The 18,021-nt window shown below is 35.5% G+C and overlaps 1 protein-coding gene across 8 annotated transcripts in view; it reads left to right on the forward strand.

The window, feature by feature from the left end:
- The window catches only part of ANKS1B (ankyrin repeat and sterile alpha motif domain containing 1B), a 407,446-nt gene that overhangs the window by 147,744 nt on the left and 241,681 nt on the right, over nt 1-18,021 (forward strand). For all 8 annotated transcript variants that reach the window (XM_030960758.1, XM_030960760.1, XM_030960754.1 and 5 more), the window contains one exon: nt 4,718-4,898. In XM_030960758.1, the coding sequence (XP_030816618.1) occupies nt 4,718-4,898 (181 nt within the window). The remainder of the gene's footprint in view (nt 1-4,717; nt 4,899-18,021) is intronic.

Here is an 18,021-nt window from a genome sequence, read left to right on the forward strand (position 1 = left end):
CTTTCTATGATTCTATGAAAGGGAAAATGAGTATGTAGAATGAGATTTTAGAAGGAAGCTGAAGAAAGAAAAATTTCTGAAGAAGGAGTGAGTGATTCAGAGAACTGAAAGAATTGAATCATCTGGGCAGGTATCAAAATGCGGGATTTAAGTGGCCACATAAGTGCACTCACATGGTGTTAAATATGTGAGATATGTGAGCCTGCGGGAAGGGGCTGCAGCATCTTGCTTTCTTTGGTAAGTCTGTATTTTATGTGCTAACTAGGATTTGAGAATGTAGGTGCAGTTCCCTCTTCCATCATACATTTTCTGCATGATATATTGCAACTGAAACCAATTTCTACCTTGCATAGGGCAGCTGGAATTTGTCAGGTTTTGTCAAATGCAGAGTTTCCTTCGGCCCATTGGTTCTCATTGTTTCAAAAAACCACATATCTGTCCCTTGGGAAAGATCTATACCCTTGCTCAGCATCTGTAAAATGGGGCAGCTAGCTCTGGCATAGTACCAAGTGTTGTGAAAATTATTTTTTTTAAGACTATGATAGTGCTATGTACACAAATCCCAAAGGAAAAAGAAGGTGAAGTCAGAAGCTTGTATTGCAGAGTATACTTCAAAGCTTAAGAAATATTTTGGTGTTAAATTGAGAAAGGAGTTTTGCCCTACTGCCTCTGCTAAATGTTGTAAGAAATATTTGAATGATCCCTTGCCTGCTTATAGTGTAACATGCCAGTCATGGTAGCATTACAGAACTTGCATGCAAATTCCATTAATGGAAGGACTAAGTTTTTACTTGTCTTTTGAATTAAAAAGCAATTCAATATGTGTATTTTGATGCTTTTCCTGTGTTTGCAGTGTCAAAGGGGTATCTTTCATTGATATATGTTTACTACAGACTGAACATGAAAATATTTTTATTATACCTGATTTAACAGTTATTTAAATCTTGTTATCTTTAAAGATTTGTACTGACATTTTTTCTTATTCATTGAAAAGATTTATTCATTAGCCTGATTTGATATGCTGTTTTAGGATGGTGTAGGGTTTTCTAGGTTGGTATTGTGACAATTGAAATAATATTTGTGAAGAAATACCTAAAAAGTAAATATTGGTCATTAAATAGATTTACATATAACAAGTGGATTAAACACTAAATGAATGAATGAATCCAATGAATCAAAATCTACTGAAGGACAAATCTGCATGCTATGTAGCATGCTTTTTGGGGTAAGGTGAAGCCATAAGTATGCCAGAATTTCACAAGGGTTATCTAAGCATGTCCAGACCTTTGGACTAGTACAAGGAAGGCATGTAATGACAAAGCTGGCTTTGAAGAATGAAGGAAGCATTATCTCTTTGGGACAGAGTTCTGTGTTTGTGTTTCACAGCTATGAAATCTTGACCCTTGACTGAGTTATGGTGTTCAATATAGTAAATAATCTTAGAATTTTTCAGAAACAATCTCAAGAGTTCTTGGTAAATGTAGTTAAACAGTGGCTTTGGCAGGAGCAATCAGCAAACCGAATCAGGAATTACTGCCAGTAAGACTGGAATTTGATGTCAGATTCTAAGAAAAGATTTCTAGAATGTTTCTAGGAGTGAGTTGGATGTGAGATTGAATCTGTGACTGAAACACTCTGCTTTCATTTCTGTGTATAAGAATCTCTGTCTGATTTAGAGTCCTAATCTCCCATCATGCTTAGGACAGTTGCAGGATTCAATTCAGTTACTTAAAAGTAGGAATCTAATGTCATTCAAGGTGCTATAGAGATGTCTTTGAAATGCACATGTATTGTACAGGGCAGATATAATGGAGACCTGCACTCTTCTGAATGGCTGCTGGAGGCCAGGTGGGATGCCCTAAGGAATCTGCAGTGATGGGAGATACCTGCATTAAGGCAAGGGAATCAATACCAAGGGGACTGGGGTGAGGTGAATTGTTCTCTGGACTCTTGATGGTACACACACTAGATTGTGATTTTATTGGCTAGATCCCAACTGAGTGGGGATCTAGCCAATCTGGGAGCTTAAATACCTAGGGTACATGTAAATAGCTGTGCTGGAAATTTGGTTGATGAAATTGAGAATGGAATTTAATCCTAACTGTAAAAAAAGATTGATTCATTTCTACTGGGGGTTTTTTTGTTAGTTTGTTTTTTGTGCAAATAGTGCTTTAGAGAAATAAAGGCAGAGAGGTACACTCAGCACAAACTGGTTTACTTAGGCTCTCATAGCATATATTAATGAACAACTAGTGTACTTTAACAGCATAACATTTTACAGGATGCAGCGAAAGTGCAAAAAATTTCTCTAGTTCCTCTAGTTTCTTAGTTAGCTACAAAGGCTTAGATGCTGGATTCCTGACTAATTATGTAGAAAAATTATTGGCGCATGTTGATGGATAGACCTTGTTAACTCCAAATATGTTGCAGCAGTGTAGTGCTGTGCAGTACTAGACACTGAGAGAGGTTTTCTGCAGAAGCCTTAGATTGGAAAGACTTTAAACTGAGATACGTTTCTCTCAATCAGTAATAATAGTGCCCAAGTCCAAAATAAGGTAGTGAAAGGCCAAATGGTGTATCAGATGCTGCTATTCTGCCTCTAAGAAAGGGGCACACAGACAAACCAGTGGCTGGAGGGCTGGCTAGACAAAGGCCAGGGCAGTTGCCTTTGGAGCTGCTTTGAGAGACAAAGATGGACCATTCCAGCTGCACATTTAGTCAGGAACTGTCTCGGCTCAAAAATAACCAGACACCACACCTCATGTTAAGAGAACTCCACACCTTATGTTAAGAGAACCAGACACCACACCTCATGTTAAGAGAACTCCCTTTTCAACACAGGAGTTCAGGTCCTGAAGATCTGCAAAGCCACCATTGCTGGGAAAGGGCCAGAAATGTACTTCTAAATGACCAGACATCATTTTCAGTTTTAGAAATAATTAGGTCATTCGTGAGTCTGTTGTCAAGCAAAAGTGTGCCATTTAGATTTAATTAATACAGATGAATGTTTTTGGTCTGATTTGAGTTATTTTGGCTCAGATCCCAAACAATGATTTCCAACCACACTGTTTGATGCTGGAGTCTGTCCCTGTTCATTTACCTCTCCCATGAAATTACTAGACCTAGGAGTCAGGCTTTCAAAGCAGAAACTGGTTTTAATTATGAAAGAAAGCAAGTCCGCTCAATAGACCATAGATGAGTTCCCAATGCTTACCAAAATTTCCCTTTTTATCATTTTTAACATGACACAGTTAATTCATATGATGCCTAATACAACTTGAAAAAATAATCAACATTATACAGACCTAATTCTATTGAATTTTTCTGTCTGACATTCCAATACGAAGGGTGAATTTTTAGTGAAAACAGCCTGGTTCAGTATTTATAACACAAGCATTGCAGGACTTGTAACCTAAAAATTGACCAAAAACAAATTTGAAAATCACTCCACTGGAATATTGATAGATTTAACAGGTAAGGGATGGTGAATACCTTTGTGGTCCAATGAGGGTCTTATGTTCCCAAAGGTAATAATTAGGTCATGACACTAAAAAGGAACAAATTTTTGACCCTTACAAATATTCTGACATGTTAAACCTGACATGCTAGAACAAGAAGAGATGAAGCATCTTTTATTGTCTTTTTCTTATTTTTGTCCAGGTTTGGTTTTCCAAGGCAGAATTTCCTGAGATGTTTTTCTCTATTGTGAAATATACAAACAACTATAAACGTGGATGCAGGGCCTCCTCTATTTCAGAGGTGTTTAATGTTTCAGGTCACTGATCTTGAGGCCGCAAGGAGCATTCTGGGGTTAGGGTACTGTGGGTATGGAACCAGATGAGTGCTGCAACAGACTATTTAACATGGCATTGCAAACCAGCAGTGGTCTGTGGCTTAAAAGCTGTGATATTGACCACTAAGGTTATGCCTGCACTAGTACATAGTGCAGTGCAATGAGAACAAGTCCATGTAGTGAAAAAGTTGTTGCTGACCTGATGAACACATTATATAGATTTAATTTCTACACCTGGTGGTGTAGATCCACCCAAAAGAAATTAGTTTCTCATGCTTTAAAACTGCTCTGCAATCCAAAGCACAACCATTAAATGGGGTCTCCTCAGAGGTTTCCTTTGAAAGTAAATATTTGAAATAAAGTAGTACCAAGTTGTTTAGCTGTTGCATGAAAACTCATGCAGAAAGTTTGATTTTCATGTAGGTTTTTCAAGCTGACGCTTTCCCCTTAAGCTTCCAGACATTTCAGTCTTTGAATATTTGAGGCACATTCATAAATGGAATAAACAGCAGAGGGTGGCTTTCAAGTGATGGGCACTTGATATTATTTAGTAAACTTCATTATACAGGCATCAGCGGTCTAATTGTTTTGCAAGATGTACCCAGCAATGCAGCTGGTGAAGAGCTCCCTTTCTTATCAAAAGATGATTGAAATTATTATATGTAAGGTTGTAAAGGCCTATTTTATGTTGAATTAAATTGATTATAATGAAGACATGCATTTTTTCTAATAAAGATTAATCTAGATTTTAGAAGGAAAATATCTCTACACATACGCTTGTCATATGAAATGATTTTTACTACTATAACCTTTGAGCCAAATAAAAAAGTAAAAACAAAGAAAAATAGGTTTATTAAATATCAAGTGATGAAAACTATAGAAAAAGTCTGTATTTTTCATGGCAACCTTCTATTTTTCTTGTAGCCAAAGCAACGTACATCCATAGTATCTTCTCTGGAATTTCACCGAATGAATCACGGCCACAATTATTTTGAAATCAACCCAACCATTGGCTGTGCAAGTTTTATTTCTACTCCTGCAATCAGTCCAGCTAATTATTCCTTTGGATCTCTGGAATACAGTCTTGAAGAGAAAGAACTTACAGGTATAAGAAAAAAGCTTACTTTGTCTGTCAACAAAGCTTTATAAAACTTTAGGTCTTTGGGTTTAACTTGTAATTGCTGTTGTCTTTGGTAGTAAAATACATTTATTATAAATACGTAGAATTATTCCTGATTTTTTTTCTTACTACTCTACAAAGAGTTCTGATAATTTTATGACCAGTATTATGAGGCATACTTTTTTTCCTGAATATTACATTTTGAATAAGAAACCTTTAATTTCCAGACTTGCCTGGAATTTAGGTAATTTAGTTTTTGAAATGATGATGATTCATACATCTACTTTCATCATTGTGTGGTCAATATACTCCAGTAAGAATTTTAAGTTAAAAAGTGTAATTAGAAATCATTATGTAACCACCAGTAAAGATGAGGAAGAGAAGATTTCTAAGAAAGCTGTGATTGTTTCTTCAATAGTGATGGGATTCATTAAAGCTTCAGTGTATTTGCTCTGATGATAAGAGTTGAATGGAATGATGGAACGAGGAAGGTTTTATCTGTAAACAGAGATTTACATAATGAAAATGCTGTAAAAAGGATTAAAGTATTTCCTTTTTCACAGATCAAAGCTTCAAGAATGGGAAATTGTCAGCAAAACAAACCTTTACCTTTGTCCTTTCAAATTCCATATAGAAGTTGCTTTATTTAGGCTAAATTTGTGGCAGAAGGGTATAGTATTCATCACTTGTTTCATAACATCAGGAAAGTGATGATATGAAACAAGTGTCTTTGGTAGCTAATTTATGGGATCTGCAGATCAAGTTTAAAAGGGTATTGTATTTAAAATGTAAATAGGAGTAGATTACTGTAAAATAAAAATAATAAAAATGTTAAGATTCAGTGCAAACTTATCAATTGGTTTTTGTAATATTGGTCTTGAAACAAGATGAATCCTTTTCATTCCTAGTTGGTAGATTTAAAAAAAAAAATAATTTCATAGCTAGATCAATAGAAAACTGTATGTTTAGGGCTATTGTGAAATAAGAGTGAGAAATCCTACCTTCTTTGATGAAGAGAGAGTTAAAATGATCAGAGATTATTCATATTGGTTTTTTGCATTATAATATAAACAAAGATAATATAAGTCATCTTTGAAACTAAAAGAAGGTGCTTATATCAAGGATATAGAAAATATTTTTGAACTTAACGGGAAGCAATTTGAATGGTATCTTTTATTCCTAGGTCTGGGGTCATTTGATTCTTTAATGTTTTGGTTGTTACTGTTTTTTTTTCTACTGTAAATTCTCCTCAGCAATCACAATTTTATTCCGGGTAGTTGAATTATACTAAATATTCTTGATGCTTAAAAGCAAAGATAAGAAAACAGAAAGAACATTCACTGGCATTAGATAATTCACTTCTCCAGATTTTTGCTGTTACACAATTCTGTTAAAGTTCTTCACAGTATCTGGATTCGCTTGACTCTTATCTTCTTTGGCTGAATCTACAATGGACTACATTCAGTAACTTCTAATTACTGCTTTCCATTTTATCTGAGATTGGGACTATAAGGTCCTGCCTCTTAGAATTTTATGCTTCTAATTTGTGGATGATTTGATTTATGGATTGAGTGAAAGCTGAATTTCCTTTTATCTCTGACCAAAAAGCTAAGAAAAAATAACAGGCAAAATGACTGAAGTTCAGGGCATCTTCGACAAGCTTTTCAATAGTACATTTTTCCATCAGTAATCCTTAATTTACCATTAGTAAATGAAATAATTACAGTAAAATTACAATTCCGCCCTCCATTTTCAGCTGGTATCCTGGAATTATTTAAGTAATATACAGGATCCCATATTAGACACAATATTACTCCGAATGACAAAACCCATATCTTATTTTGATCATTTAGTTAATTTTGACTCCTTACTGATAGATGATGCATGGTAACTCTGCAAGAGACAAGGAGTAGTAATGTGGAAAGAGAATAACAAAATCTGGAAGGAACAGATCAAAATTGTCTCTCTTGGAGAAATCTTTAAGGCTTGTCTCTTATCTAAAATATTAAAAGCTGAACCTGGAATAATAATGGTCAGCAAGGAGCAGCAGAAACATTGTTCTGTGTTCTGCTACAGCTTTTCTCTGCTTTAGCTAGCTGTTGTTGCACTGAAAGGTCCCTTGTTTCTTTTCATGATCTACAGTGATAACAGATACAACTCACCATATGACCTAAATATAACCTTTTGAAAATTAATAGAAAGTCTGCATCTTAAAATACTGGTTAGTTTAATTGAAGATTTGTGTGCATTTGAGTGAAACAATTTAAATGCTTTTTACAGGATTTCTAAATCAGAAACTTCCATCTAAATAAGGCATAAGTATTTCCCTACTCAATTACGGTGCTTTTCATGTTTTCTTCTTTTGCAATGATTCATTATAATTCAGATAAAAGTAAGAGATGAATACAAAAAATAATTATTCTAAAAATTTTACCTTTACCTCAGGTGGTCTAGACTACTTTTAGTAGTCTGCTACCAAAGAATCAACCTGTTGTTGATGGCTCCTTTTTGTGTTTGGGGATCACAGTTTTAGTCTTAGTGTTTGCTAATTCCCTACATCACCTAATTGAAACAGGGGTCCTGATTTTTAAGAAGTGTATTTTTATCAAATAGAAAAACATGGAACACTTTCACAGATATATTTAATATCTGAGACATATTATCTGATTGACAGTATATGTCAACATTTCTGATTAGTTATCCACAGAACAGGTCACATACAATGATAAATATGTGCTTCAGCTCTGGCATCAGATAGCCTTGTAGAGTAGACAAACCAGGTATGTTGCATGCATGGATGGCAGCAGATACCTTAATATCAGGTTTCCTGTTGTAAGAATAAAAGTTCTGTCCTTTGTTTTGAACTTTAACTGGTGGAAGAACCTGCAACAAGTTGGCAATATTTCTGTCTCTCCAGTGTGTGTTGGGCAGACTGTGTGAATGCAGCATTGGCGTGAACTCTATTCAGGGCTTTGTCTGGTGCTAGATCATTGACATCAGAGAAGCATTCTTGAATTCCAAGTGAATGGTCATGCTTTCATAGCATTGCATTTCACCTCAAGCTGGAGGCCAGTGCATCCCAGTAATATCAGCTACTACACATAGTACTATAATAAATTACTGTACTAAAAGTGAGACCGCTTCATTGCACAGGGAGTCATCTCTGTGGGCAACTGTCCCAGCAAGATGCGTGTGATTTTTTTCATCATCTAAATTCATATTTAGTAGGTGTTCTGTAAGATAACACACATGAAAAATTAAATACCTGATAATCAGGTGATTTTTGTTTGTGAGATGTTCCTCATGTTACTTTGACCATGAACAGAGACCACAGATGTGCAAAATTATTCGCTCCAGGAGAGGGCAGCCTGGGCTTTCAGGGAAATGCCTACCTAAGAGATCTCTCTGCCTTGTTTTCTATGTTCCTCAAGTTCTCTTGAAACCGTAAATCTTAAAGATGGAAGGCAACAAAATTGTGGCCTTTTGGTAACACTGGCTTGGCACAATCAATGCTTGCAGCTGAAACTGTCAGTCTGGATGATTTTCTTTTTCATTTTTACTTGATCAGTCAAAATAATGGATCTTTCTCTAATCCATATAATTTCATTATGTCTTCTTGTCCCAAGTGTAATTGGGCTGTGAAATTAAAAAGACAGTTCTGCAGAGGTTCATATTCTGTTTCAGCTCACAAGATAGGTTTGTACTCAGATTCATGTATGCAGCAAAAATACCAGCAGATGTCTGAAGGTAATCTCATTACAATCTTTATTTTCAGCCCATGAAAATCTGTACATTTTCAATAAGCTCAGTATTGCCATTCATTGTAAACGAGGATACCATTTTTTCTCATCTTGTTGTGGTACTGAGAAGTATTTACTGAGTTTATCTCTTAGTTAGAAAGGCTGTCTCCACTGGAGAGGACCTTAAAGTAGCTGTTACTGCTTTTATCTGCTATGTTCTCTGACTGTGAGAGACATTTAATACATCTAGGCAGGCTACATTTTTCCTTCAAACAGCCTGGAATGAACAATTCAAGAATTTAATCTTTAATGTGTAGACTATAATTTTTTTTCTTTTACTTTTGAAAAAATTGTATTTCAGTCACACCTTCGATTCCTTCTATAATTGTCCTTAGATCTTTCTTTATAGTACATATCTGACAAAATTTTTCTGTCTCACAAGCCCTATTTCAGAAGCAAGAGCAGCCCTAAAAGCTCAAAACTTGTAGTTTTGTCTTTTTCTTTTGAGAGAATCGAGAAATACAGCCTATTAGAATTAGAAACTTCTTTCAGAGATCAGGCCTAAAATTCTTGGCTATGGTGCATTCCTGTATACAGTCAGAATTTATTCTCATGCAGGAATGTTTCTTTATGTGACAATAGTAAAGCTGCTCTTCGAAGTAGGTCACGTATTTGTCAACATTACTTTCTTATTCAAGTGTCTCATTTATTAAGAGCGGATATGAAAGATCAAACTCTGATGTCTATGTAGACTCTTCAAGCCTTGTTTCTTCAATTATAAAAAGTTTTGGAATTACTAGAAGTGAAATAGAAAATGAAAGGAATACCAAGAAGAAGAAAGTAACTTTTATTGCCAGTGCATTTTTTTGGGTGTGCTGTATGCGAGTTCATGGTACACTGTCTTTGTTAACAAAACCTCACTAATTAGCAAAAGAACACATGGTTTTCAAGTGACAGAAAAAGGGGAAAATATTAGCTTGTAATGAAGTAAGAATAATCAACAAATTTTGGTAGATAAAGCTTTCCAACCTCCTTTATCCAGACACCTGTACATCCAGTGAGGTAATATCAAAAAAAATGGTATTGCCAGTCTGTACCAACTTGTCATTGATTGAAAACTCTTTTCCAGATGAAATGGCTTTGAAGGTCAAATTCAGGCCCTCTTTTCTCTGGTTTTTAATTTTCTTCATCATCTTCTTGATTACAATGCAACAAATTCTGCCAAGGCATTCTTCAAAACAGGTTATTTGAACATTTTCATCTGCAAAAATTATTTGTTTTTCCCTATAATTTATAGCTACATTCAACTGAATGCAATTAGTAAGACGTAGTAGAGCTATTCCAGGAATTGCTGCTGGGGATCATACTCTGTACTGTCTCATATGGTTTATTGTTTGTTCTAATTAACTTAGATGTAGCATGTTGAGGTCTCCTTATGTTGCCCTTCTTTTTGCTGCTTCTAATTTCAGCCTTTGCACAGTTATCAAAAGCAAGTTGCAGTCTGTCCCAAAGGGACAGAGAAATGTAGTGTTGATTAATATTATAAACTCTCTTTGTTAACAATTATTGTCTTTGCACAGTCCAGTTTCAAAGAAATTAATTTCATGCAGCTCATCGTAATTATATTTCAATGTTACAAATATTTCAAGACACCCAAAAATATAGTGGCAGAAAGGTCTTCTGAGGCAATACCTGGAATGCTGTGGATGAAACCAATTCCTGTTGTTCCAGTCAAAAACAGTATACCTTTTTCTAAGAAATTGGTTTGTGCTGGCGCCTTTGTGAAACATTAGATACAATGTGCCCCTGAATCTCATGCCACCTGAAGTTAAAGGTAATCTCCTTGGAATTAACTATATTTTTCCAACTTAAAGTTCATGACAGCCTTTCAGTAATGCCTCTGTAGTGTTGTCATTTAGTCTTTTCTCAGGCTTAAAGGAATTATCTGGGCTGAGCCCACTTAGTTGTTCATGTGAACCTGCTCTCCAAACATACTGTCTCATGTCACTCAATATGTGGACGTTCAGATTGCTAAAAAATGGTAAAGTAATATGAAAATAAAACAATTTGTAGCAAGCATATTGAGGGAATAAAACTGCAGATGGGTCTTGAATCTCTGTTGTCAGATATAGCAATGGATGTGTTAATCAAACAAGGAATGACATGAACAGCTTATCTCTTTTCAAATCAAATTCTGAACCATCTGACCACATGTGGAAAGGCATGTGTTGAGCCATGTGCCTGCCTATCTTTTATTCAAATGGCTATTCTTCACAGGATTTGCTCTTTTCACTCACATTATTTGCTTACTCTGAATAAAGCCGGTTAGCTATTGTTTACAATATAGGGGGGAAAAAAAATCTGTTCTGATGCTTAAGGTATTTTTACTAATTTTGAAAGCCTGTATTCTTAAGCCTCAGTCTGGTAAGGAGGAAGGTAGGAAATAGAGCAATGCTGTGATGATGCTGGAGAGGAAAATTTTAGACTCTCCCAAAACTGGGGAAAATTCCCCTCAGAATCCTTAGGAGTGTGTTACACTGCTATCAGGTCCAGGAGTTAGCTATTTCTCTGAATCCTTTTTTGCCTCTGAATTAAGCATAATGTAAAGCTTACTGCAATGTATGCATGTTTGTATACATGTCTATCTGCAACTATTAGAATCTTTTACACTTCATTTAGTTGCATACATCCCCTTTCTTGAGAGGTGTCAGTACAGATAAATAAGTGCTTCATCAAACCATAAAATGATTCCCTGAAGGAGCAACAGATACTACTATATTAAGTCAATAAGGACTGTCTGAGGACCTTCTTTTGAGGAACCTTCTTTTGAACTTATGAGTGCAGCTGTTAGAAGCAATGTAATTTAAAATGTTATTTATTGACATTTAATATAGCTTTTTCCAGGTGTAATAACTATCCTGACATGTAAGGTCAAAAGAAGAAATATTTTCTGTAATGTGTCATTTACGCTTCTTAGCCATCTCTAGAAGCAGAGTAACCATGGACAATACTCATATTTATCTGATTAGTCATCTTAGTCAGCTCTCTGCTTTGCTATTTTGGTTTGGTTTTTTTACTGAGCCAGAAGCAAAATAACTCTAACTTGTAATAGGACCATTTGCAGAGACAGATTGTTTTAGTCTTTAGGCTGTCACCATGCCTTGTATTGTTCTCTTATCTTTTCACTGGCTGTTTTGTAAATTTGATTGACCAAGCTGTGGAGGGATGCTCTTGAAAACTTCTTCACTTCATCAGTCAGAACAATTGCCATTGTGAGGTGAAGGCAATGAACAAAGAGCACTAGGATGTCTCAGTCTTCAATTCCTCACAATATTTTTTGTGGTACAGTTTTCTTTTACCCTGTGAATGCACTTAAACTGATTGTAACATTATTTAGAATATTCTATCTTACATTTCAATCTATTTTTCTTTTCCTGTGTCATGTCCTCTTATTCATATTTAATTGCTTTTCTGCTTCTTCTCCTTTGTATCTTTTACAAAGCTTTCTACTCACCAGCTGAATTTCCAAGCCATATGTGAGATGATTAGAACTGAAGGAAATAGCAAAAATCTGCCTGTTTTTTTTTTAAGAAATTTTAGTCCTCTGGGTATAATTAGTGATGTCCAGTTTTAAGAAAAATGGAAAGCTCTCTGTATAACACACTAGTCAGTAACCAAAAAATTGTTTTCTCCTAAGACCATTCTGAAATTAAACACAACTCTTGTTTCTCTTTCTTGCACGCAACTCACTAGATTTCTTTTGTTTCTGTTCCTTGCTCTCCCATTGTAATGTTAGTATCATTTGATGTAACAATCTTCTCTCTTTATGTCATTCCAAGCTTCATGAAAAAATGGGGGCGGGAAAACAAGCTTCTTTTCCTTTGGTGGATGTCCAAAAACTAGAGTAGAGTCAGTCTTCCTCATTAGTTAATTTATTATGCATTTTATAAACAGCTCTAGCTGAACAATGTAAACATGACAAATATCAGAGTATGTTGCTGATGATAGTGTTCTTGTGGAAAATTAAACTTCGATGCTGTTTAGTGAAAGACGAAAACTGAGCACCAGTCTCCCTCATTCTGGGATAGCCACTGTCATTTTTCCTAAAATGGATATGATGCTATGAGTTCCAGAATTTTGATTCCAGCCTTGAAAACCCTTTTTTCACCAGGATTTGGTCAGTAAATCTGGGACAATTCCATTAATGGTTTCAGAATGACTGAGTAGATCTTACTGTAAAACAAGATTAAATAATTTGCATCTGGTTCTTACTATATTGAATAACTTCTATACAGTGGGTAGTTTGATTTGTAATTAGAAATTTAAAAAATAATGGCAGGTTTAAAAAATTTAAAAATACTCCTTGCTTTCAGGAGCATTTCTACCTTTTGGTAGAAATTATTGATTTTACAAATTCAGTGTATAATAAAATTGAAACTCTCAATTTCTTTGAAAATCCACAGAAACACTATATATTACACCTAATTTAGCACTTGATCATACAAGTTATGTGTATGACTTTCAGTTTCTATTTATAATATAGCTCTAGCAGTAAAGTTAAATAAATAAAAAGGATTTTTTTACATTTCTAATTTTTACGTAGTGAGAGATTAATTATCTTCTTAGAGCTATGCAGAGTGTTCACTGGGAGCTTGGACTTGTTCATTTGAAGAAGAAAAATTTACATGGCCGTGTTTGAGGAAGATACACAGCTGTACTCTGAAAATATGTCAGAACTGTCGGATATCCAAATGAATAAGTTCTCATAAGTTTACCAGCAACAGAAGGACAGACAATAATGGTGCTGGTCTCAGTAAGAGTAAAGTTTTTATCTACCCTGTGCCCTATTTGACTGATTATGAATGCCTGTGGGAAATGTGTAATTGCAGTACAGTGACATAGTGACACCTCTTCAGGGTGTTACAGCCTTTGAGTGTTTGCAGCCCAAGGTCCTCCTAAGCCCGAGCACCTCCTGGGTGTTTCCTGTGTATTGCGTAACCTTACTAGATGTATGTCTGTGGATGGATCCATTCTCCATGCAACCCATATGCAGATTTTGTTCCCACAAGGAATTTTGCAAGGAGTTACACACTTAACTAACTATCTAATCACCATGAGGGAGTTCCATCTTTTGTTTCAATAATATTTTCAAAACTCAGAAAGCTAAAAAGTGGGTCCACTGTTCATGTTCTAGAGCTTTCATTTGTGTCACTTGTAGCCAGCAAATTGTGACACCATCTGATGCCAATTTTCTGCATTTTAACAGTACTGTTCATAAAACTAAGATTCTCAATTCCTGAGACATAGAATAATTTTCTAATCACAGAATATTCTGAGCTGGAAGGGACTCTCAAAATTCATAAAGTCCAACTCTTAAGTGCATGGCCCATACAGGGATTGAAGCCATGACCCTGATGTTATTAGCAGCACTCTCTGACCAACTGAACTAATCTCTTGACTTTTTATTTTCCTAGTTATGCATATTTTTCTTATATCAAAGGAAGACCTTTGCTAAATCATTTAGAAGGGAAGTCTTATTTTCACTTTTGTTGGTGTTTTGTAGATCTCATTAGCAGCTATTTATTGTTTATGTATTTACAAGGATGAAAGTGTTGAAGACTTACTCTGTATATATATGCTTTCTTCATATTTAAGTCATGATGAAGTGCCCCCTTAAAAAAGGACTCTGGATCAAACTTGTACAGCTCACAAGGAATAATATTAGTTGTCTTCTATGGATTTTTATTTTTAAAGAAAATATTTAAGAATTGGTGCCTCCAGACATATCTCATAGAATGGCAAGGTTCTCTGTAATTTTTCCTCCCACAATCCATTCTGTCAACAGTAGAGGCAACACACACCAAGGGGTTTGTATCACACTTCTGATGATCAATGTAATATTATCTGCAGTCTCTCTTTAAAATATCATGTAGATTGTAGCTTTGATAATGGGATCTGTGTTTCTGGCACAAATCAGGCTCTAAGTGGCTGTAGAGAGAAGTACGTCCTTGTGCAACTGTTTGCAAGATGTTTACCTGTCAAGAAAGAAAAATCTCCATGCAAAACCTCAATCCATATGTGAAAACACAAAGACATGCAAAAAATAATTTCACCATACCTTTTAGTACAACTTTAATTAAAATCTAGTTTAGTTTAAATACATCTCTGGGGCCCAGCATGCTTGCTTTTTTAAATTTAAGGGGTTTTTTTTCCCCCAGTATAATGCTCCCTGAGCTGCTTTTAATTTATCAAAGTATCAAGATATCAGATACACACACACATAGACACACATCTATATCTATATCTGTATCATCTATACCTATATATATGTAGGCCTGCTTGAGAACTGTAATGTTATGTCTCTATGGTGACCAGTGACAAGACCTGAGGGAATGACCTGAAGTTGTGTCAGGGGAGGTTTAGGTTGGGTATTAACAATAGATTCTTCACCCAGAGGGTGTTTGGGCACTGAACAGCTCCCCAGGGCAGTGGTCACAGCAGCAGCCTGACAGAGCTCAGGGAGTGTCTGGACAATGCCCTCAGGCACAGGGTGACTCCTGGGGATGGTGCTGTGCAGGGCCACGAGTTGGACTCTGACCCTTGTGGGTCCCTTCCAACCCAGCGTATTCTGTGACTCTGTGATGCGGCTATGCTCAGCTTACTTGAATTTTAATCAGAAGAAAGGTAGGTGTATGTTTATTCAGTTTTAGTGTTCACTGGATTCCATTGAATACTATAAGCAAATACTATAGTTGAATTCAATATTTAATAGAAAGAATTCAGAAACAAATTATTAAAAGTTAATGTACTTTTTATTTCTAATTTGTTGTTTCCCAGAGTAGGATTATAAGGTTGTCACTGGGGGCTTTTGTTTCTGGTAAATGGGTTGAATTTAGAAAAAAACAACTTTTGCCTACACAGCAGTCTTCTAAGAGGCAGTTTAATGTTGCTATTACTAAGGCAAAAGTAAAAACCAAATATCCTTCAAATGAACCTGGTGTATCATATAGATCCTTGTTGGATCTGAAAATATTGGCTTTGAAAATCTAGTGGCACCTTAAAAATGATGGAAGAACAGATCATGTAAATCATATAAAAGTAAACAAAGGTATAGCACTCACATTTGAGCCCACATTCCCACTTAATTTTACCTAGAAGGAAGGGACTTCAAGATTGCTCCAGGATGTGAACAAAAACCACCATAAATAGGAACTGTGGAGAGATTTCCCAGCCAAACTAAAATGCTAATGAAGATGCACCTGTAAGCCTTCAGTACAAATGAGCTCCTATTAACCATGAAAAAAATTAGATGAATGAAAACAATGAGAAATGAGAGATTCTGAATGTTTCAACTGTGGAAAAAGCTGTAATTGTCCCTTTTACCATTAGAAAGCCTAACTATGAGATACAGGTTTTGTATAACCAAGCTTATTGTTTTGCTGTTCTTTTCTGGGCGCAATTCCAGGAGTTAGATGTTAAAACCATAAATATTCAATTATTTGAATTGCTTGCTGTCTATCCAAGCAATTAGAATAACCCTTACCTACTTGCTAGCTAGTTCATATCCCTCAGATAAAGTGAGATGATACTCAAAATTGCCTTCCCCTCCCTCCTCCTCTGGAAAGGTGTTCTATGTCAGCTTCATACGCAAGACAAATGAGACCCTGAAAAGGAAAAAAAAATAGAGTAACAACATAAAAGAAGGAAAGCAGTGCTGAAAATACAGGTTCAGGGAACAGGGAAGACTGTTTTTCCCTGTATTACCAGGCATTTTTCACAAAGCTAAAAAAAGACATTTCTCAGAGCAGCATGTACTGCATGAGCTATTCTCCCCCAAGCTTTTTTGTGACTTAGGAAGGTAGTATTATATCATGACCACAGAATAGTAAAGGTTCATCACTGTTTTCTTTTTCATATTGTAAAATATCAAAATTCCATACTCTAGTATAGGCAGAAAACCCCTCAATGGTGTAATGCCAGTGGAATTGGCAGCCCATGTCTGCCTACATGGGGTGTTTACACATTGTCAGGGGAAGTTCTCCTTGGACAGTATCACTTAAGAGTTTCTGAGAGAATTTAGGCAGCTGTGCTTTGGTGGTTTAACAAGCAGCCATTCCCCTCTGCTGTATCTTCATGCTTTTACTCTATGGCAAATGCTGAATTTGTCTTCAGTGCAATAGAGATGGGACACTGTTGGTTATCATCCATGTAGGAATCCTAAGAGTAAACTCTTGATAAGCTACTACAAGATGCCTGACTGATGTGTTGTCTTTTATCATATATCTACACGTTGAAAATGATGGGGGAAATGAAACAACACTAATCTCAATTAAAGATAAGGTGAGCAATACCAAGGTACTAAGTGCCTCATTTAATTTCGTAGAAAAATTTTAGAACAGACCTATTTCAAATTCCAATCAAGTGTCATAATGTGTCTTAATGATTATTTCAGGAAATAATCACACATGATAATTTTAGGATTTCAGAAAATGTTGAACTGATATATTCCTTCTCTCAAGAACATTCTTCCACAGTAAAGCAGCAATTGAAACATCACCTATAGCAACAGTAGCTATGGGGAAACATTTTTTCTCAGTCAGTGAAAGCAAACCACTATCACAAAATGAGGTACACACAACATCAAAGCAAGAATATCTCATGATGGTGTTTACCTGAAATCTTGATGAAGTAAACACTCTTAATGCATACCTCAATATTTTAGATTTTTAAATTGCACTGTTTGAGATTAATAATGTTATATATTTTGGTCTAAACTACTCTGCCTCCTATTACTCCAGGAATAATATTGAGTTGCCTTAAACACTTACATCAGCTGCATAAATAATCAGCACAATTACTTTAGAAAATGTTATATAGTTGTTGCCTTTCTTCACCTTTTGGGATTTAAAGGATCGTAGATTATTCCTCAAATAAGTTCTAAACTTGTCATTGTAATTAGATATCATATTGTGTTTTCCTTATGAGAGCTTTATTTCTTTTTATGGGAACTCTTTGCACTCTTCTCAGCACTTGGAAACCAAGCTTGGTTACTGGATATGCACTCTCCTCCTGTTTCATTCTTCTGTGTCACAACCAGTAAGGGCATTCGCACTTCCAAACCTTATGTTAAGATATTGATACTGAAGTATAATGGTGTTGAGCAACTAAAAAACCCACCCATCACTCTGCATAATTAAATTCTGCCTCAGCACCATAGACAGCAGATCTTGTACGATTAGCATCATATCTGTAAGCAAATTAAGATTAAAGAATTGTTTACTAAATACTATCATTAAAGTAGTATTAGGAAAAAAATATGCAAAATAGAAAAAGATATGGTAATTGCATTTCACTGCTTTCAGTTTTCT

Source organism: Camarhynchus parvulus, chromosome 1A (genome assembly GCF_901933205.1).
Source record: "Camarhynchus parvulus chromosome 1A, STF_HiC, whole genome shotgun sequence".
Taxonomy (NCBI): Eukaryota; Metazoa; Chordata; class Aves; order Passeriformes; family Thraupidae; genus Camarhynchus; species Camarhynchus parvulus.